At 29.9% G+C, this 22,490-nt stretch overlaps 1 protein-coding gene across 1 annotated transcript; it reads left to right on the top strand.

The window, feature by feature from the left end:
• The first annotated feature begins 6,966 nt into the window (after window positions 1-6,966).
• LOC103490506 (probable polyol transporter 4) lies at window positions 6,967-9,340 on the top strand. The gene is made up of 2 exons (XM_008450044.3): window positions 6,967-7,420; window positions 7,742-9,340. Exons 1-2 carry the CDS (start codon window positions 7,213-7,215, stop codon window positions 9,112-9,114), a joined length of 1,581 nt encoding a protein of 526 aa, XP_008448266.2. The 5' UTR covers window positions 6,967-7,212; the 3' UTR covers window positions 9,115-9,340.
• Window positions 9,341-22,490: the final 13,150 nt, after the last annotated feature.

Here is a 22,490-nt window from a genome sequence, read left to right as displayed (position 1 = left end):
TCAAGACCTTTTGAGTAACCCGATTGCCTACCCAAAACGATTTTGCATATCTCATCCCAAGAGAATTGTTGAAAACCCTATGAGGTGGGCTGAGACTGGAATTCCAGCATTCAATTATAGAAAAACCAGTTGTAAACTGTGAGATGACAATTAAAAGTAGAAAGTATAATAAAAAGTTTCATAAAACTTACATGCGCATCCGCTGCTGTCTGTGAAATGAACTCGTTAGTCTTACTGGCATGTGTTTCTCTAAACAACTCAACACGAGTTACTGAGCGACCGTGTTCTTCAGCGAGATCATGTTGTCATTGAAGGAACGACTTGGATCCACTTCTATGGTTGTAAGGCTATTGTGTAATAGCAACCTTATTGACCCTTGATTGCTCCTACATTCAAAGAATCAAAATGTTATATCCAAACAAAAAAAATGAAGTACTATGAAGTAAAAGTAGGTATATAAATCACCTGAAATTGGTGGGTCATTTAATGACCGCAAAGGAAGTGTCAATCTTCCGTGCGATTCACCAATCTCAGTGGTAGGTTCGTATATGCTTCTTTAGGGTCGTTGAACTGCTTGAAATTTTAGTGGTTGTCTCCTCTGAATTCCTTCCATGTGCTGAGCATTTGATGCTCAACAAAATGAGTAGGTGCTCGATCACTAAAATTGAGATCGAACCAGCGCTACGAAAGAAAAATACATTAGGATCAATCTTTTAGACTATGTAGATTTAACGTATATGTTGAGTAACCTTACAAACTTACCTGTAGGTCATCCTTGACGACCTCAATGTACTCTGAAGGTAAATCAACCCACTTGAGGGCACTGATGATGCAATTGAACCGATATGGGGATCTTCCTATTTTTTCGTACATATCGCTCCAACCCTATGTTTCAAGGGCGATGACATCTCCTCGGAGGTGAGATTAGGAGTAGGTTGACAAGCATATATGAAAAAAGAACACTATTAGAATCAGAAACTTAATTATCGATTTAAGTGTTTATGTGACGAAATTAACCTGAAGTGTCGCCCACCAAAGACGATCCTCCTGCGTTATCTAACACATCGTCCAATTTCAAGTACATATCTGCCATATGAAGACCACTAGGAAATGACTTAATTTCTATAGACATAAAAACCAACAAACGTTAAACAAATGTGAGTATCTCTAACTAAATGTATAGAATGACTAATGTGTCTACGTGAAGAAGACAATATTATTCATCGTCTCTTGATCCGCTTTGAGGTGATGATAATTGTTCATCATCATCGTCTATGAAGTCCTCAGCAACATGACTCACATCTGGTCTTTCCACCACTGTAGGATCAACTTCAGTCTTGCACAGAGTGTCATTCTCAATGTGTTCATCCATACAATGTTTGACAATGATTTTCAATATATTAAATTGTCTAATTCTCAATATCTTCCACTTCTGGCACTTTCCATATACGTTTATTTTGTACCACTTGAACAACTTTCCAACTGGTACCATTTTTTGGGTCCCCGAGGTAAAGCCCTCACGACTAAAGTGTTTGAGGGCTACCTACAGAGTTTACGTCTACAATGTTTGTAAACTAGGACAAGCGAGAGACTTATTGGGCATGTGCCCTAGTTTTTTATATATTTATGGCCCATGTAACAAAATGAAAAAGCCCTTGAAGGTGGTCATTTTTTTTAAATATTCTAGGTTTGTCCTTCATTTTCATCGTTTTTCTTCTCTTCCTCTTCTGTGATTTTTTCTTTCCATCATCTTTCTTCTCTTTTTTTTTTCAAAACTGCTATTTGGTTCAAGATCATGTACCAAATATAAAAGATCTATTTTTAAATTTTTTTTTCAAACTGTTATTTGGTTATCCAAGATCGTGTACTAAATGTAAAAAATTTAAAAAAATAAAAAGCAATCTAAACGATTGTGTAAAAAAATGTCAAATCTAAACGATCATATACCAAAGAATCTTTAAAAAAATCGTTTAGATTTAGATAGCCAAATCTAAAAAATTGTGTACAAATTAAAAAAATATGATCGTGTATTAAATCCAAACGATCATGTACCAAAAATATCTTGGAAAAAATCGTTTAGCCAAATCTAAATGATCGTGTACCAAGGAATCTAGAAATCTTTTTTTAGATTTGGCTACCCAAATCTAAACGATCAAATTTAAACGATCGTGTACCAAATCTCATCTTATAATCAAATTAAACGACTGCGTATAAAGAATCTTTGAAACAGAAATCGTTTAGATTTGGCTACCCAAATTGTTTCCAAATATAAACGATCATGTACCAAACAATAGTCAAATCTAGACGATCTTGTACCAAATATATTATGTGCGTTGGTGACAATGTTGTTCATAGGGCATTTTTTATATTTTCTATTGTGGGTCTGTGAACTTTTTCCTTTTTCAAAATTATTCTATACAGTGTAAATATTTTGTCGCTTTGTTATATTTTTTAGGGAAACTTACATAAATGTAAGAAAACTGTAAACTATTTACGGCTCGTGTAACAAAGCCCAAAAAGTTAGCCATTTTTTAAATATTCTAGATTTTCCCTTTCATCTTTCTTTTCTTTCTCGCGATTCATCTTCCTCCTGTTATTTCGTCTTCCCCGTGTTTCCCAGCAATTTCGTCTTTCTTCTTTTCTCTTTTTCTTTTCTACGATTTCTTTCTACCATCTTTCTTATTTTTCAATTCTTTATTTATGTCGTTTAATCTTTCCATCGTTTTTCTTTTTTTCCTCTTCGTTTTTTTCGCGTTGATTTCTTTCCATCTTCTTTCTACTTTTCCTTGTCTTTTTTCGCTGTAATTTCTTTCCATCGTCTTTCTTCTTTTCTTTTCTTTTTTTACGCGTTTACATTTGGGTAACCAAATCTAAACGACTGTGTATAAGATTGTATATAACAAAATAGCAAAATCTAAAAGATCGTGTATAAAGAATCTCGAAAAAAATCATTTAGATTGGAGTAGCCAAATGTAAACGATCGTGTAAAAAAAATAAAAAATTGTGTATAAAGAATCTTGAAAAAAATCATTTAGATTGGAGTAGCCAAATGTAAACGATCGTTTAACAAAAGTAAAAGATCATGTATAAAAAATCTTGAAAAAAATCTTAAAAAAAAAATCATTTGGATTGGAGTAGCCAAATGTAAACGATCGTGTAAAAAAAATAAACGATCGTGTAAATAAATCTAAACGATTGTGTAGAGAAATCTAAACGATCATATACCAAAAGAATTAAAAAAATCGTGTACCAAATTAAAAAAAAAACATTTAGATTTGGGTCTCCAAATCTAAACGATCGTGTAACAAAATTAAACGATGGAATTGAAAAGATAAATTGTAGCCATATCTAAACGATCACGTATAAATTGTAGTCCTATATAAACGATCGCGTATAAATTATAGTCATATCTAAATGATCGTGTTGTAGCCATATCTAAAAGATAGTGTATATATTAAATTATATCTAAATGATTGCGTATATATTGAGTCATATCTAAACGATCACAAATATATTACGTGCACGTTATTGACGACGTGGTTGATGAAACATTTTTTATATTTTACACAGTAGGCATTTAGACTCTTTTCGTTTTTGGAATTATTCTATAAACTGTAAATATTTTGCATTTTTTTGTATATTTTTTAAAAAACCATTATTTTTTAAAAGACCTCATTATTTTACCTTTATTTACATTTTCTTTATCATATATATTTACTTTTTTTTTTTCTTTTCTCAAAGGAAGGAATAACTTATTTAATATAATTGATTCTTATGACTTTTTTTCCTTAAAAAATACATTCCTTAATAGCAATTGTTTTGATAAGCAAAGTTAGATATAAGCACGCGTTTATGAACAAGGGTGGAAAGTCGTAGATAGAGATTTGTACCACTGGGAAGGATGGATTCACAAAAAAGATTCCCTCCTTAGCCAATCAGGGAAGGGACCATCCTTCATAATTATCTTTTACTTAAAGTATCACTTCAGTTGTTAAATTTTCAAATTTGTTCAGTTTTTAGTCTTTTTACACTAAATTGTTTAAATTTATTGTATATTTTTATTTTTGGTTTCAAACTAAAATAATATTTTGTTATCTATCATTCCCTTTTATTGTCTTTCTTCTTCTCTTCCTTCACAATTTATTTTCTTTTCCTCATCTTCTCTTCCTTTTTCTCTTTTCTCAAACTGTTATTTAGTTCAAGAGCGTGTACTAAATACAAAAGATCTATTTGCTTTTTTTTTTCAAACTACTGTTTGGTTTTTGAAGATCATGCACTAAATATAAAAAATCTTGAAAAAAAAACGTCCTTTAGATTTGGCTCCAAATCTAAACGATCGTATAGAAAATAGTCAAATCTAAACGATCGTGCTTTAAAAAATCGTTTAGATTTAGGTAGTCAAATCTAAACGATCATGAAAAGAAAAAACTAAATGATCGTGTAACCAAATCTAAACGATTGTGTACAAAAGAATCTTGAAAAAACTCGTTTAGCAAAATCTAAACAATCATGTACAAAAGAATTTTGAAACGATCAAATCTAAACGATCGTGTACCAAATCTAAATAATTGTGTAAAGAGAATCTTGAAAAAAAATCGTTTAGATTTGACTATTCAAATCTAAACGATCAAATCTAAACAATCGTGTACCAACAATAGCTAAACATATTATGCACGTTGTTAACGGTGTGGTTGATAGGACATTTTTTGTATTTTCCATTGTAGACCTATGGATTTTTTTTTTCAAAATTATTTTATACAATGTAAATATTTTACCACTTTATATATTTTTTAAAATACCTCTTCTTTTTTTTCTTTTTCCTTTTACTTTGCAAGCATGTACCTCGTTAAAGATAATATTTTGCTATTTGCACATGCTTGGAGATGTCGCCCAATATTTTAATTTTCTTTATTATTTAATTTCTTCTTTATATATATATATATATATATATATATATATATATATATATATATATATATATATATATATATATATATATATATATATATATATAGGAAATTGTCAAAAAATAGACCAATTTTGAAGGGGTTGATGACTTTTAGGATTTGAAAAAATTTAAATTTCCCTTCTCACAACGTTAAAAAAAAAAAAAAAACCATTTGATGACCTTCTCCTTCAACATGTCTACGGACTCTTCTGCTTCAACATGTTTGCAATGTCGACAACAGCAACGATGAAGGTCCAGTGAACGTCTGGATCATCTCCGATGACCTCCATTTCAAACGCATTTTTTCTTTCCTCCTTTTTCAAGGTCTTTCTAATTCTCCATCTTCGGTGACCTCCATTTCAAACTTGTACATACAAAAATTCACCAATTTCACCTACCCTTTCCCCACCTCCTCATTCCTTTTCCCCTTATCATTTTCATCTGTTTATTATGAAGTTTGGAAGTTATGTTCATTGGTTGTGGTAGTACTGTTCAATTATAGAATAACTTGTTGTGGACATCATGTGTTTGCTAAAATTTCTGAAAGAAGCAGTTGTTGGACATTTGTAGAATTTTCATTTCTGGTTTTAGTAGCTTAGGCTTTGGTCATCACTGAAGTCTTAGTGGACTATCCATGTGGTTATGGAGTTGTTCTGTTGCTCTTTATTTGTGTGGAATTTTATATCTTTTACTTATCAATGAATGTTGGTTTTATGTTAAATGTGATGCCTTACTAAATTTATTGTTTGTTGATTATAACAATTTGTCTATTTTCTATATGTTGGTTGACCATGCTTTTGCCTTAGATGAGAAAGATATATATGGGATGAAAATCAAGTTATCTTGTGCTACTTGTAATAAAAACTAGCAATAATTTTGTTAAACGATCATGTATGAAGTTAAATGTGGAATGTAGTTGATCGTGTAAGAAGTAAACGATCGCTTAAGAGGGTAAATGATCATTTAGAAAGCAAACATAGTTATAATTAATTTCTAGACATCTTATTCCCACATTATATCCCAGTTATAGTTTCATTTTAGTTTGAATGATTTGTTCAAAATTATTATGATAGTGTTTTCATTAAGTTTTGAAAAGAGTATTTTGTTAAACGATAGTGTATGAAGTTAAACGATCGTATGGAAAACTGCACCTTCTGCATTAACTTGGGCTGTAATAAATTTGAAAACTGCACCTTTTTCTTACGACATATTTTTTTCAACAGAAGAATTTTTTTTTCCAATAGCAGAATTTATAAACCCATGGTCCATTTTAGATAGGTCACCCCAAATAATTATATTTAAACACTTAAGAGAGGCATAAACTTGATTTTGGAATGCAAAGTAAAAGTTTAGAATGTGCGAGATATGTGCAAGATGACACATAAATACCTAAAAAGCTTCCTAAACATACATAAAATCACTCCAGATGACTTTAGAGAGGCATAAATTCGATTTTGGAACGCATAATAAAAGCTTGGAATGTACGAGATGATACATAAATACCTAAAAGACTTCCTAAACATGCATAAAAGAGTTTTAAAGTCTTTTGAAGTACTTTTAAGCATGTTTAAAAAGCCTTTTAAGTACATATGTATTTATCTCGCACACATATTGCACATATTTCGTGTATATCTCGCATATATATCAGCTTGTCTTAAAGTTCAATTTTTTTCAAGTTCAATCCTAAAAGTGATCAACCTCTTCAAAATTGACCTATTTTTTTGTAATTTTTCTACATATATGTATATGTATATAAACCAAAGAATATTTGGACATTGTTAATGGTGGAGTAGCTGCCGACTTAAAGAAGAAAAAAAAAAGAACAAAAGAAGACAAGAGTACATGCTTTATTTTAATTTGAGTTAAATTCTATTTTGATCATAAATTTTGTATCTTATTAATTTTAATCTTTATGGATTTCTTTTCGATAGTTATTATTATTATTTTTTTTTATAATTATTTTCTTCAGATAATTAATGGGGGAAAATAAAATAATAGGAAAAGAAAACAGTTTGAGAAAAATGGTTAAAATTTAGTACAGCTGTTATCCAAATGAAGTCAACGGTCAATGGCATCGAATACTGCACCAAAGCATCCCCTTTGCACATTTGACAAATACGCTACTCTGTTTTAGGGCGTTAAGGATTGGTCTTCACAGTAACGGACAATCCACTCGTTTTTCATTCTCCTCTCTTTCAGATCTATTTCCCAACCGACAACTTTCCTCCTCCTTCCGATTCGATCCGCCCACCACCACCAAACCCATGGGATTGGTCGCCTTCCAACAAAATGGGGCCGGAGATTTGGCCTTTTCCGGCGTTCCTTTAGGACCCAACAAGTACAGAAGAATGGATTCTGAGCTTGATGAAGATCACCACCACCCTCATCAACGCAGTCCTAGTTCCAGTACTACCAAATATGTACTTGCCTGTGCTGTTTTCGCTTCTCTCAACTCTGTTCTTCTTGGATACGGTATGTCCATTTAATGGATAATAGCTTCGACTCAGTAACATAATTGTTTATACTAGTTCAAAAAAAAAAAAAAAAAAAAAGAAAAAAAAATCTGGGGGATTGTATGCCAACCTTTTATCTTGATATATACTTGTTCTGATTCCTTGCTTAATAATATGATATGCTTCTTTTAATCGTCTGGGTATTTTGTACTGTTTGATTGTTGTATCCTCCCTTTATTAGCATTATCGCTTAACCAAGCTTATTGGTTGTTTTCGATTTACTTTTTATGGTGACTGGTCAGAATTCTTATTTTATATGCCAATGCCAATCTCTTTACAGACGTGGGTGTGATGAGTGGAGCAATTATCTTTATTCAGGAGGATCTAAAGATAACTGAGGTACAGGAAGAAGTTCTGGTTGGGATTTTGAGTATTCTTTCTCTTTTGGGAAGTTTAGCTGGGGGAAAAACATCAGATGCTATTGGGAGAAAATGGACAATGGCTTTGGCTGCTCTTGTATTTCAAATAGGTGCAGCGATTATGACATTGGCACCCACTTTCCAAGTGTTACTCATTGGTAGAATATTGGCCGGTGTTGGTATTGGGTTAGGTGTTATGATTGCTCCTGTTTATATTGCTGAGATTTCCCCCACCGTTGCTAGAGGCTCACTCACTTCCTTCCCAGAGATCTTCATAAACCTTGGGATTTTACTTGGCTATGTCTCTAATTTTGCCTTCTCTGGTCTACCTGCCCACACAAATTGGAGAATCATGCTTGCTGTTGGGATTCTGCCCTCCATCTTCATTGGATTTGCTCTCTTCATCATCCCAGAGTCTCCTAGATGGTTGGTGCTGAAGAATAGAATTGACGATGCGAGATCTGTGCTTCTCAAAACCATAGACAATGAAAAGGAAGTGGAAGAAAGATTAGCAGAAATCCAATTAGCTGCTGGAATTTCCAGTGCAGAGAAGTACGAAGACAAGAGTGCTTGGAGAGATTTCTTAAATCCTTCTCCTGCGCTTAGAAGAATGCTTATCACTGGCTTTGGAATCCAATGTTTCCAACAGATCACTGGCATCGACGCAACCGTATATTACAGCCCCGAGATCTTCAAGGAAGCTGGAATTCATGGTAACTCCAAGCTGCTTGCAGCAACCGTGGCAGTTGGTCTTGCAAAGACAGGTTTCATAATGGTTGCCATTATCCTAATTGACAAGCTTGGTAGAAAGCCATTGCTATATCTAAGCACAATTGGGATGACAATCTGTTTGTTCTGCTTGGGTTTTACACTCACTTTTATTGGGAATGGGAAAGTTGGTGTTGGTTTGGCTATTTTTTGGGTGTGTGGGAATGTAGCATTCTTTTCAGTAGGGATTGGGCCTGTGTGTTGGGTTTTAACCTCTGAAATCTTTCCTTTGAAGCTACGAGCACAAGCTGCAGCTCTTGGAGCAGTAGGCAACAGGGTTTCCAGTGGGATTGTTGCCATGTCTTTCTTATCAGTTTCAAGAGCAATTACTGTAGGTGGAACGTTCTTCATCTTCTCCTTCATATCTGCTCTGTCAGTTGCTTTTGTTTATAAGTTCGTTCCAGAAACTAAAGGGAAGTCGTTGGAACAAATAGAATCACTGTTTCAGAATGAAATTGGATGGAGAGAAAATGAAGTGGAGCTTGGAGATGTTGAGCAACTTGTTGATAAGAATGAACAAAAATGAGCTAATATCTCAGTCTTTTCTCTCTTCTTCCACAATGAGATTCCTGGAAGAATCTCCAGAAGTCATCTCTAATGTTTTTTTACAGGTTCCATTTGTAGAAATTTTTTAGGAAAAAATGGATATAAATTTGACTGCTTGAGAGGAGCTCTATCTTTGACCCCTTCAACTTTCATGTAATTCTCTTAGAAATAAATCTAGTGGATATCAATACATAAATTTGTTTCCATATTATGTGAAGTAAAGAAAGAAATATAGAGTTACTATTGTAATATAAAAGAAAAGAAATATAGAGTTACTATTGTAATATAAAGAATGTACACTATAGTTTTTAATACAATTTTTTTTTTGTTTGTAATTACTAATACGTAAAGTATATACTAATAATTTTTGAAAAAATTGTAAATATAACGAAAATCTTATCATAATAGACTCAAATTCTTGTTATTATTATTAGTAAATTTTATCTACTATATATTCCTATTGTTTATATAGTTTACCACATATAGATTCCAAGAACTAGAATAATTTTTAATTTCCAATATTTTTAAATTCCGCTATGATATATCTACTAATATTTCGAGCTTGATCACTATATTTGCAACTCCTTTTTTATATGAATTAATTATGGGCATTTATCCATTTAATGAATAGTCTCTTTTTCCAACTAATAACATGGACTGTCTTCTTTTCCAATTGGTTAAAATTCTACAAAAAAAAAAGAAAAAACCTAAAATAATAATTTGTAGGAAAAATGGCAAAAACAACCCTAATTATATCCTTAAACTTTTAAAATTAAAACTTGAACCCTCAAATTTATCCAAAATTTAAAATTAGACCCTCAAACTTATATAATTGTATGAATTGTACTTATTATATAATAAAGTTTGAGGATTGATTTATATCGTTTATGGATCTAATTTTTACGATTATCGTAAGCTTGAGGGTTCAATTTTAACATTTATAGAAGTTTAGAGATCCTTGTTGTTATTGAAAATCTAATGGTGTAATTGCAAGTATCATCGTACTTCAGAAGTAGTTTTTTTTTTTTTTTGAAATAAAAGAAGGATAGTAAAACTTAATTAGTTATACAACTTGGGGGTGAGAGATTTGAACTTGAAATCTCTTGTTCGCGAAAACATACGGATGTCAGTTAAGCTGAGTATGTTGGCTAGGAGTGGTATTTGCAATTTACCCTAATTTGTACCTTAACAAATCTTTTAATATAAAACTAATAACATATCAATTTAAACTTTTAAATGGAGGGTTGATATATAAAAAGAATAGCAAAACAAAAGGTTTACTTCGGATAAATGACGAATTTTTATTTAAATTGATAAAATAGAAAAATAAAAAAATATGGAAAAAAATTGTTGGAACAATGTCTTAAATGCCCATACTAAATGAAAAAATTGAATCCTAAATACAATTATCCAAGAAATCATAAATATCATATAATTAAAATCAAACTCCCACACACAATTAACACCTATCACCATCAAAGCTCCACATAATTTCTGCAGCTGTTTCATATCTTCTTCAAATCATGTGCGTTCAGACATTCAAACGTTTAGGTAGAAACGATTTGAGCTTCCAGCTTCCAGCTTCCTCTCCTTCAAATCCTTCACAGTCATTATACATTTGGCACAAATCAAGGGAGTTCTTTTTGTCGGCTCCTCCGACCGGAGACTTATGTGTCGAACAACCCATTACAGACCCCAAGAAGAATCACAACTAAAAAACAGAACACCCACGATGAAATTCACTATGAAACTCGCCGGAAACGCCGCTCGACCCTTCTATCCTCTTGCCCTGGCTAAACCATTGAAAGTCGACTAAATCTGACTCCTACAAACAGTGAAATGTTAGAACCTGCCGCAAATCTACGACCAACGCCGAACGCCGAACGCCATCAAACGTTGCTCAAAAAAGCCTATCGTCACTTACGTCGAAACTCTGACATCTTCCTCTCTGTTGGTCACATTTTTCTACTCTTGTTTGTAAGAAAAATTTTCTCCCTCTCACTGTGTTTGTCTCTTACGTCGGCTGCCACCCTCTCTCAATCTCCTTTTGTTATTTTCTTAAATAAAACCTAAAAGAAGAAGATTTAAATAATTACAAAAATGTCATCGAGGCATATAATTACAATTTTAAAATTTAAATTCAAATTGTTATTAAAAATATATATATTATGTATTATTTAAAAATTGTTTAAAATATAAAAGAACTGAAAATCTTGTATTTACATTTGGCATTATTTTAGAAGAGGATCTAAAATTTAAATCCAAGTTGTTATTAAAAATATATATTATGTATTGTTCAATAAATTGTTTAAATTATAATAAAGCTGAAAATGTTGTATATATATTTGTCATTATTATAAGGGGTTGCTGCAATCTTGTCCAACAACAAAATAGCAGATTTAGTTAAGATTTACCAAATTTGAATGTTGTTTGCAAAATACACTGTTTTCGTATTATTTTCAATATCCTGTCTCATTTTTTGAGTTATTCAAATACACTGTATTTAGAATATCTTATACCCAGGAGAATGTTACTATATCTTGAAGACAAATCTTTTTACCTTTTTGTGTGTATCCCAAATCTGTCGTTTATAACATCATTCATACTCGACATATATTATGTTTGGAAAATCTTAATTGTATTGATTATTTTAAAGTTCAGTTAGTTAAACAACCGTGATTACGATTTAATGACAATATTTGGGAAATCGTTATTATTATTGGTTTTGTAACAAACCTTTCTTAATGTTAAGGTTTTTTGGATTGGAAAAGTATATGATTATATGAGCAAATAAATATTAATATTTAAATATGTGATCATGATATAGAATGAATAGCTTATCACATTATTTAAAAGCATAAATTACAATGTAGTTATGTCAGCAACATATAATATACATTTTATCAAATATTATAGATCTAATATGAAAATAATAATATTGTGATGTAATATGTACAAATACACCGTAACTCTATAAAAAATCAACGCAATCAAACTTGACCGATTTAATTAATAAATCAATTTTATTAAATTAAGGAAAAAAGAAATAAAAAATAAAAAATGGGACAAATTAAATATATTCAAATTTATACTTTCCTTATATTTTCCAAACAAATATTTTCAGGTAGGTTAATGAAATATATTTATTTACTAACCATAAATTTTAGATTAAATCAAATTTATTAATTTTTTGTTAATAAATAAATAAATTTGGAGATTATTAAAATAAAATAAAACTAATAAAATATTTTTTCATATCAAACTAAATGGTTGTTACGATAAAATATCAAAAATAATAAAATTCCAATTTCAAATTTCATATTCGCACGTCTCTTCTCAAGTTTGTTATTAAAAAATTAATTAATAAATTAATTAATAAAATTTAAATTCAAATTATTATTAAAAATTTATATTATATATTATTTAATAAATGTTTGATAAATATTTAGAATATAAGTTGTAAAATTTTAAATTATAACAATTTAGATTGTAAATTTTAAATTATAACAATTTAAATTGTAAATTTTAAAATTTTAAATTATAACACTTTAAATTGTAAATTTTAAATTTAAATTTTTATGAAGAATTTATCTTTGCTATTATTTTAGGGATATTATGTAAGATTTGAATACAAATTGACGATATTATGAGAGGATATAAAATCTAAATTCAAATTGTTATTAAAAGTATGTATTATATATTATTTAATAAAAATTTGATAAGTATTATGAAATATAAAGAATCTGAACCTATTGAATTTATATTTGCTATTATTTTAAGGGTATTATCTAAAATTTGAATTCAAATGGTTATTAAACATATGTATTATGAATTATAGAAATAAATTATTAATTAATTGATTTAAATTCTAAGAATTCGAAAATCTAGTAGAAATTACAATAATATTTTTAGGGTATGTTGGTGCAATCTTCTCTAGCAAGAAAGTATCATGTTTAGGTAAGATTTACCAAAACTGAATGTTGTTTACAAATAGACTGTATTCATTATCTATGATATTCTGCCTCATCTCTTGACCTATCCAAATACACTGTATTTGCAAGAAATGAATTGTCCTATATAAAGGGGTATAATTGGGTATAAAAAAGTCAAAATAGTTTATGCAGTCGGTGGTTTTGCTATAAATCAAAAGTGTAACGCCCCAAAAATTAAGATAATTTTAGAGTTAATTATCTTAATTTTTTTTAATTAGCTTTAATTTATTGGGCGTTATTTTGAATTCATTTAATGAGAATTATTTGATTTATGTGGGAATTGAAATTAATTAAATATTTCTTGGATGAATATTTAATTAATTAAAGGTTTTAGCATGTACTGTTTGTTGAGCTTTTGATTAAATGGTAAGTTAAGAGAATTGAGTAAAGTTGTGGATTTTTAGTGTTGTTGAAGTTGAATTTAATTAAATAATTATGGATATTATTTTATTAAATTGTAGAGTAGAAAGTTTATTAGAGATTTGATAATTATATGTATATGTGGAAATATATATATAACTATTATGTTAAAGGAAAAGATAATTATATTTGTTGAAATATAATTATTTAAAGAAAAGATAATTGTATTTTGGAGAAAGAATATTTAGTAAGGGAGAAAAAGTAAAATAATTATATTTTGGGAAAATATAATTATTTGTAAAAGGATAATTACTTTGGAGAAAGATAATTAATAATTAATTATTGTGGAAGATAATTAATTATTTTGGGGAAAGATAAATAATAATTAATTATTGCGGAAGATAATTAGTTATTCTGCCGAAAGATAAATATTGATTATGGAATGGAGTTGTTAGGGTTGAGTTAAGATAATTCATGTTGGAAGTTATAATTGATTTATTGGAAAGATTTGATTGATTAAATTAATTGAGGATTTAAGTTAATTTGAGATTTTGGAGGGAAAAGTTAGTTTTGGTGGAATTGGATTTAATTGAGTATATATATATATGGATATATATATATATATATATATATATATATATATATATATATATATATATATATATATATATTTAATTAATTATTTGGGAAAGTGAAGTTAATTACATTATGGAATATAATTATATTTGTTTGGAAAAGAAGATAATCCAAGAGGAGAGAGATGGTTGATTTGATTAGACGAAAAAGATATATATTTATTTAAAAGAGAGAATAATGGTTTAAATAAATATATATGTTTATTGTAGATTTTGGTGAGAGAAAAATAATAATAATAAAGAAGTATTATTATTATTATTAATGGTTATAAATGCCTAAGATTTTGTGCATTTAAGGCATTTATTTAGGAAAGATAATGAGAATAAAGATACATGTATATTTTTTGGTATTATATATATATATATATATCCTAAATGAAAAAGGAAATAATAATAATAAATATTATTGTTATTATTTGGGTCTATAAATAGCATTGAAATGCTTAAGTTAGAAAGAAAAGAAAAAAGAAAAATGTTCTTCATCTTCTTCTCTAAGATAACTCTCTGCTGTCGCCGCCTCACCAGTTGTAGTTAAGATTGGTTTCTTTGGAAGCTTGAGGATTTAAAGTGATGAATTTTTCCATCAAGCATAAGGGGATTTTTCAATCTCCATTTGAGTAACCCTGGTAAGCTGATGAAATTAAATTAATATTTTATTAATTTAATTTTGGATCTATTTGGGGTTTCTTTAAAGGTTCAATTGGCTAAGTTTTTAAAATTTAAATCTTGGATTTTTCCCAATCAAGGTTGAATTGGTTTCAACCCTTTTTGTTTGAGAAGTTAATTAATTTGGGGGAATTTTTGGATGTTAGCCAATTGCTAATTTTATTAACTAAGATACTGAGTTTTCCTTTTATAATTAGGATCAAGTTAATTGGAGAATTTTTACTATCAGCTAGGGAGTACTTTGTTTGGCTAAAATATTCAGGTGAGAGATTCTCCTACTAGACCATCAAACTAAATTTAAGAGACCTATGTATTTATGATTATGCATTGATGGTAGCTAAAATGCATAACTCATTATATTGATCGATGTTGATGGTTGATGTTATGTTAATGACCAGTAGTATGTTGTTGACAACTGTTGATGCTGATGTTGATGCATAATATATTAATCACATGATTAAGGACGTTAAGATTAATATTCATGCCATGTTATGATGTTATGTTATGCTACATGCTATGGATAGGGTGTTCTGTTAACTTTGTCTATTAGAGTCGTACCTGCATGGGTGTCCTTCGGGATCACCACCTTTTTAGGACTACGTAGTCCGACAGGACCACCAGTCTGACATTGACATAGACATGATTCGAGTGATTCGACGAGATCGCTCGCAGCTCGATTGTCTTAGTGTTTCCTCCGGGTACACTAAAGACCAGTTTGTCCTAGGTGTTCCTTTGGGATCACCGAAGACCAGTTATGTTCCTCCGGGATCACATGTTGCACGTGTTCGGGAACGTGCCAGTTCTTGGGTACCACTTTTCAAGACTCTAATGGGAAGTTAACGGACACCTAGCGGGACTAGTAGTAGGTCCCTTACTGAGTATATGTTTATACTCACTCTTTCTATGTTTAATATTTCAGGTAAAGGTAGAGGAAAGTTGGCGAGCGACGGAGAAGGATCCGTGACATGCCATATGGGGACTCAGTTTTGCTTTCGCGTTTATGTTTCAGTGTTTCAGCATTCTGTTTTTAATGAAAATGTAGTTTCCCTTCTTTCAAAAAAGTGTCTCTTGTCATTGTTTCGTTTTAGTAATGACCACAGCCTAGTATAAAAAGTTGGGTCGTTACAAAAAGATTTTCGGAATTTGCTATTTTTCAGTTAATTACTTACTATTTTGCTATTTATACGATTATCTCTTAAATGTAATGATAGTTCTACATGATATTTGAACTTAACATGTGCTTGTCATAATTAATATTTAGAGCATGTTTGGGTTAAAAAGTGCGTAGGAGGGAGTGGATTATAATAGTCTACTCATTATTTAGGATTAGTTAGATATAGTTTTAATTAGGAGGTTAGGATAAAGGTTTTCAAAAAAACCACAATCCTTCATAATCCTAGAGGAGTGTTTGTTTCAAAGATTGGAAATTTCGTTGGACCAACTTTAGAAGACCACCTTTGGTGACCGTTGTCTGCCAATCTTCGACCACCACTTCTCGTAGCTTCACCAATGAACTTTTTGTTGGTTTTTTGGCTCTTAATCTCAAATCAATTAATGTTTTGATGATAACAAATATAAATTTTTTATTGACAATTTTGTTATTTTGAATAGTCCACAGTGTAGAGCTCGAAAAAAAATTCTAATGCCTCTTGAATCACCCAAATCGAAGTTCTAATAAAGAAAAATTGCTAAAAGAAGCTTAACAAAAAAAAAAAAAAAAATACTCGAGTTGGTGACATGACTACCATCTAATCAAATTAAACTAATTACATAAAGCCACTTGGAGAAATGGAGAAGTAACAAATGTGACTTTTGATTTTTGAGGTGGCTTTAGAAGGAAAATGAATTTAATATGGCTAGTTTTTTAAAAGACGGTGGACTCGTTTTTATTGAGCTTTAAAATAATTATTTTCAAAAGGACATATTATTATATCATTATATTTTTGTTTGAGTTTAACTTTCAACCCTTCAATTTTTTTTCACTTACCTCCAATAAATTAAAATGATTTTGAATTTTAATATCTTTCTTCTCTTTTTAAATACTTCGTTTCTTTTTCCAAATTTTTAGTAATTTTGTTTAACTCTACAATCCTAAAATGTTGCAAATATCACAATTGTTATTCTATCTAAAGCTTTCAATTTTCATTCTTTTCATCTTCTTCGTAAGAGAATTCTTATTGTTTTGCAACAATTATTACAGCTGGATCATAACCCGTATAAATTATTATGAGTTCAAAATTGTATACTCACTCGTTCTAGAGAGTTTTCTTTTGAATAATTGAGCGCTTCAACATATTATGATGGTTAGGAAAGTGAATTAGGTCGAATTTGACCAAACCACTAAAAATTTGCGGTGTCTTCTTCTCTTACTCTTTTCTAATTATTTTTGCATTTAATTTTAGTTGCATATTCTTGTTGGTTGAGATTGATTGTCTATTCTATTATATACTTTTTATCAATTTTGTTATTTAGCATGAATTAGCTAAATATTTTTTGATTTAATTTAAAAATTAAAAGTATCTAATTAGTCTAATTTGAACATATTTATTAAAAAGTTACACCTCTAAGGTTACCGTACCGGTCCAACACTTTCGACAACCAACTTTAATGACCATCGCCAAACAACCTCTATCTACGACCTCTATCTACTGATCAACCTTGAACACTTTTAATAAAAACATTTTTAATATATATAACACACCAAACAAACTTGAATATAAAAATACTTTTTAAACAAATTTGTCAAACACATTTATGTTTTTGTTTTGAGAAGTTTTTATCGAAAGTATTTAAATAAAAATAAACTTTTAAAATAATTTTTTAAGACATTTTCAAATATGCTCTTAGTTTAATTATAATAATGTTTTTTTTAAATACAGTTTCTCGTTCTTCTAATATTTTTGGAGGTTTTTTTTTATAAAATTATTGTATTTTATTAGATTATTCTTCTTTAAAAAATTATTGTTGTTTATTATATTATCTTTTTAAAACTATACCCTCCCTTCTTTATTTAGAATTAATGTTTTTTTTCCCATTTTAGGAGACTATTAACACAAAAACGTGCTCTTGATATTTTAATTCAATTCCGTAAGAAATAGTAAGTTTTAGCAGGTAAAAAACAAACATTATAGGGAAACTTACATAAATGTAACAAAACTATAAATTATTTATAGCTCGTATAACAAGCCCATTAAGGCAAATTTTTTTTAGAATTCCTTATTTGCCCTTAATCTTTTATAACGATCTTTTAAATTTGATTTTCTTCTTCTTCTCAATTTTTCATGATCGTCGTTTCCAAGTTATTCATCTCGTCTTTTATATGTCTTTTATCTTGACTATTCTTTGCCTTTTTCGTAATTTTCAACAACATTTGCTATGAATCCATCATCTTCGATAATATCATTTTGCTTCTTGTCATCTTGGACAATCAAGATCGTGCATATTGCTCTGTTAATATCGTCTCAGTGATTTTGGTTTCAGTGAGTATTCTAAATCTTTTTTTTTCTTTGAACCATTTAGTTGATTATAAAATTTCGTTCAGAATTATATATTTCGGCATGAAGATAAAATGTTTAGAATATATAGGTATTACTGTAAGTCATCCTGTATTTGGTTATGAAGATTCTTGAAGATTTTGATTACTGTTTACGTCAATTTAAGAATTTATATTTCAGTATGAATGTCGTTTTTATTTTAGCAGTTTGTAAGAATTTAAAGTTTTTTTTTTTGTTTTGAACTTTTAAGAATCACTATAAGAATTGTGTATTTCATAATGAAGATCGATAGTTTGAAGTTTTACAGGATAATTTTCATTGAATTATTTAATCGTTTACCTCTATCAACATTATCATTTAACAGTATACAGACGATCGTTTTGCTATATGAACACGAAAAGTTTTAATATTTTGTATGATCAGCGTCTTTAAACAATCGTGTATCAAAATCAATACTATTGTTTAAACGATCAGTCTGTTTAAACGATCGTGTATCAAATTCAATATGATGGTTTAAACGATCAGTATCTTTAAACGATAGTGTATCAAATTCAATATGATGGTTTAAACGATCAGTGTCTTTAAACGATTGTCTATAGCTTATTCTATATGATGATTTAATTTATTATATACGATCGTCTACTGGTGTTAAATGATCGTTTAGTATTTATTAACTTCTTTGTACGATCATTTAGTATTCTCTTATTACATTTAAATACTTAATTATATTTTCTTCTTTTCCAAATTAGAATGTCTATTCCTATTGTTGTTTTTTATGGAGGTCAATGGAATGACTGCAATGTTTATGAGATTACTCAGTGTCCGAAGTTTTGGTAGATATGCGAGTCAACTTTAATTCTTTGGTTGTTTTGACATGTGAACAACTTGAATTGGATGAATCAGTAAAATTTATTTGTTTTGCTTGATTTTGGTAAAAGTAATGTTCAAACTGTGGTGCCAATAAAGAAAGATAATGATGTTGCTTGGTATTTAGCTTTTGCTAAAGATGCAACTAGTAGACATTTATTAGTTGTCCATGAAGTGTTAATTGTTTGGGAATGTCTTCTTCATCTAGTAGTGTACGGGAGAACGTTGATATGTCACTGAATATAGGTTTTTCATCTTCTGTTTCAAATGATGAAGTTATAAGAGATATCTCTTATTATTCAGATTTGAAGGAATAAAGTTTATTTGAAAGTAAAGAAGTGCTTTCAAAGTGTTTTTGCATAATAGCAAAGAAGAACAACTTTCAATTTAGGACTACCGTATCAAATTTGAGCTCTCTTGAATTTAGATGTCTGCAAGAAGGCAGCAAATGGTATGTAAGGGCATCTCGTTATAAGAAGAATAATTTGTGGATGCTATGAAAATACACTTCTGACCATGATTGTTCATTAAGTACTACCAAAGTTCTCACATGCAAGCTTCTTCAACAGTAATTGACAATTGTTTGATAGATGATTTTAGATTCGTGTCTACTGATCGTTTCATTCCTAAAGAGACTGTGCATAAGGCTCATACAAATCTTGGAGTTAATATAAGTTACCAGAAAGCTTGGAGGGCAAAATAACATATGGTAATGATATTACATGGTGACATAGTTGAATCGTATGCATTAATTCCAAGATTCTTTGATAAATTGGTTGAATCTAACCCAGGTATGATCAGTTTCGTATATCAAATTTAAATTGATTTGCAGATAGATGTGGATAGACTAATATCACAGTCTATCTAGATAGACCAATATTGACATATTTCATATTCTTTCTGTTCCTTTTTATTTGTGCTGATAGAAATGTGTTTTTAATTATTATAGGTACATGCACTGCTTTAGAAATGGATGATAATGGTCATTTCAAGTTTTGCTTTATGTCTTTTGGTGCATCAATTGAAGGGTGGAAATATTGTAGACCTATTATTTCTGTTGATGGGACATTTTTAAAGTGTAAGTTTGGTGGCATCCTATTAACAGCCTTATCACAAGATGGTAACAATCAAATCTTTCCTATTGCTTTTGCTATTGTAGATTTTGAAAATGATGTATCATCATGGTTTTTTGAGAAGATACGAGGTAGTTTTTCAGAGCGGGCTAATTTAGTCATTGTTTCTGATAGGCATCTTAACATCCGCAAAGGAGTTTTAAGAGTGTTTCCTGATGTTGAGTATTGTGTGTGCACAAAACATCTTTTAAGTAACCTGAAACTTCATTTTAAGGATCCACTACTTGATAAGTATTTCTTTAGATGTGCTTATGTCTACATTGTTGATGAATTTGAGTACCACATAAGTTGCATGGAGTCTGTTTGTTCAAATATTAGAGATTATCTTAGTAGTGCTGGTTTTGAGAAGTGGTCTCGAACATATTCACGTAGACGAAGGTATAGAATGATGACATCAAATTGTGCAGAAAGTGTAAATTCAGTGTTTAAAGATCTTAGAGAACTACCTGTGGCTACGATGTTTTGTTCAATTAGGAATGTATTGCAAAAGTGGTTTTAATAACGAAGTAAAGCTGCTTCTACAATGAAGAGTCATTTGACTTCTTGGGCTGAGAACGTTATGCGTTTAGAACATGAAAAGTCGAGAAGATTATTGGTAATTTTTTTATCTTGGACAGTTAGAGATAGATTGCTATCTTTATCTATCCAATAGATAAAGATAACAATTTATCTGTTCCTGTCTCAGATAGGCACTAATAGATTGATATCTATATATATATGATGTATATAGAGATTGAAATCTATTTTTCTTATTTTATTAATTGTCAGTTGATCCAATAAGTATGACTGAATACCAAATAATGGATGGAAATCAACAGTTTATTATGAAGTTAAACGTGGGATGTTGCAGTTGCCGAGTATGGGGTGTTGAAGAAATTCCTTGTGCACATGCTCTTACTGTTCTACAAATACTTAATTTAGATACATATTCTTATGTATTTGAGTTTTATTATAGAGAAACACTATCAGCAACATACAATGGTTATATTCAACCTGTTGGATCTCATTTTGCTTGGAGAGTTGTAGATTCTGTCATAAAAATATTACCTCAAGTCTTTAAACGGCAGGCTGGAAGACCAAGAAAATAAAGAATTCCATCTGTTGGCGAATTTAGTAGTTCAACCAGATGTTCCAATTGTAATCATAAAGGACATAATAGTAGGACTTGTAAGCAAGACAAGGTTTGAACAATTAATGAAAATGCGTACTCTCTCTCTTTCATTATTATGTATACACGTTTGATATTAAATTTGATGGAGAGTTGATATCGTTTAGACATTAGATATATGAACGATCACTTACTATTGTTTATGTGTATTAAGAAGATCGTTTAGACTTTATTAAACGATCGTTTAAAGATATATGCACGATGAACATTTTTCTACACGAATGTTTTTATATCTTTATACAATTGTTTTGTGATATCTATCTAAACGAATACAAACATTCAGTCAAAAGTACAAGAACCAAATATACATTTATTTATCAAAAGTATTTATTTGTCCAAAGTTTTAAATAGTTTCATATTTTCCGCAGTTAGACAATCATAGTTAACATTTGTTACAAGGCATTCAATAAATTTTGAACAAAAACTGCCACAATCTAATGAACACCCTTTTTGTAATGTGGTATTCGATCTAACTACTGGTCAAGGGCTATATTTGAAATGTTTTGAATGGAGATTCATTCCAATTGCAATTGCGAGTGAGGGGATGCATCGTGCAGACATTTCAAGAGCTTCATCAACAAGTTTTTTCTCAACATATTTTGACGTTGAGTCGAACACATAGATCTTGCATTTCCTTATATCAGCTGCAATAGCCAACTAGTGTTTTCTTATGTTGATGCAGCCAATCACGTAGTTGACATCTCCACATCCTTCTTTATCTTGGAAATCATCAAGAGCTGTATTAAAATAGTATTCCAAATCTGATTTTGTCCATAGCTCTAAGTATGCTGTTGTGTCTGTCCATTCAGGTTTCTTATTGTCTGTTGTCAGCATATGAGTATCAAAAAGTCGTTGCCAAAAAGTCATTGCCAAACTATGCAATGTTGTTTATTGATTCCAGTCTTGAAGAACAAGTAAATGATTTAGTCAAAATATAATTATGCAGTTTAACTTCTATAGAAAAAATTAAAGAATAACAACTTACTAAAAACGCCGAATCTATTACTCTAAAATATACTTGCAATGTTGCTTGATATACAA

This window comes from Cucumis melo, chromosome 11 (genome assembly GCF_025177605.1).
Source record: "Cucumis melo cultivar AY chromosome 11, USDA_Cmelo_AY_1.0, whole genome shotgun sequence".
Lineage (NCBI taxonomy): Eukaryota > Viridiplantae > Streptophyta > Magnoliopsida > Cucurbitales > Cucurbitaceae > Cucumis > Cucumis melo.
Note: the sequence above shows the minus strand (reverse complement) of the source record. Positions and strands in the feature narration are given on the sequence as shown.

What these genes read in the sequence shown, in the direction of transcription:
- LOC103490506 (XM_008450044.3), top strand. Translation starts at nt 7,213, where the DNA reads ATGGGATTGGTCGCCTTCCAACAAAATGGGGCCGGAGATTTGGCCTTT. An exon ending in CTCTGTTCTTCTTGGATACG is followed by an intron (nt 7,421 to 7,741) that starts GTATGTCCATTT and finishes ATCTCTTTACAG; the next exon opens with ACGTGGGTGTGATGAGTGGA.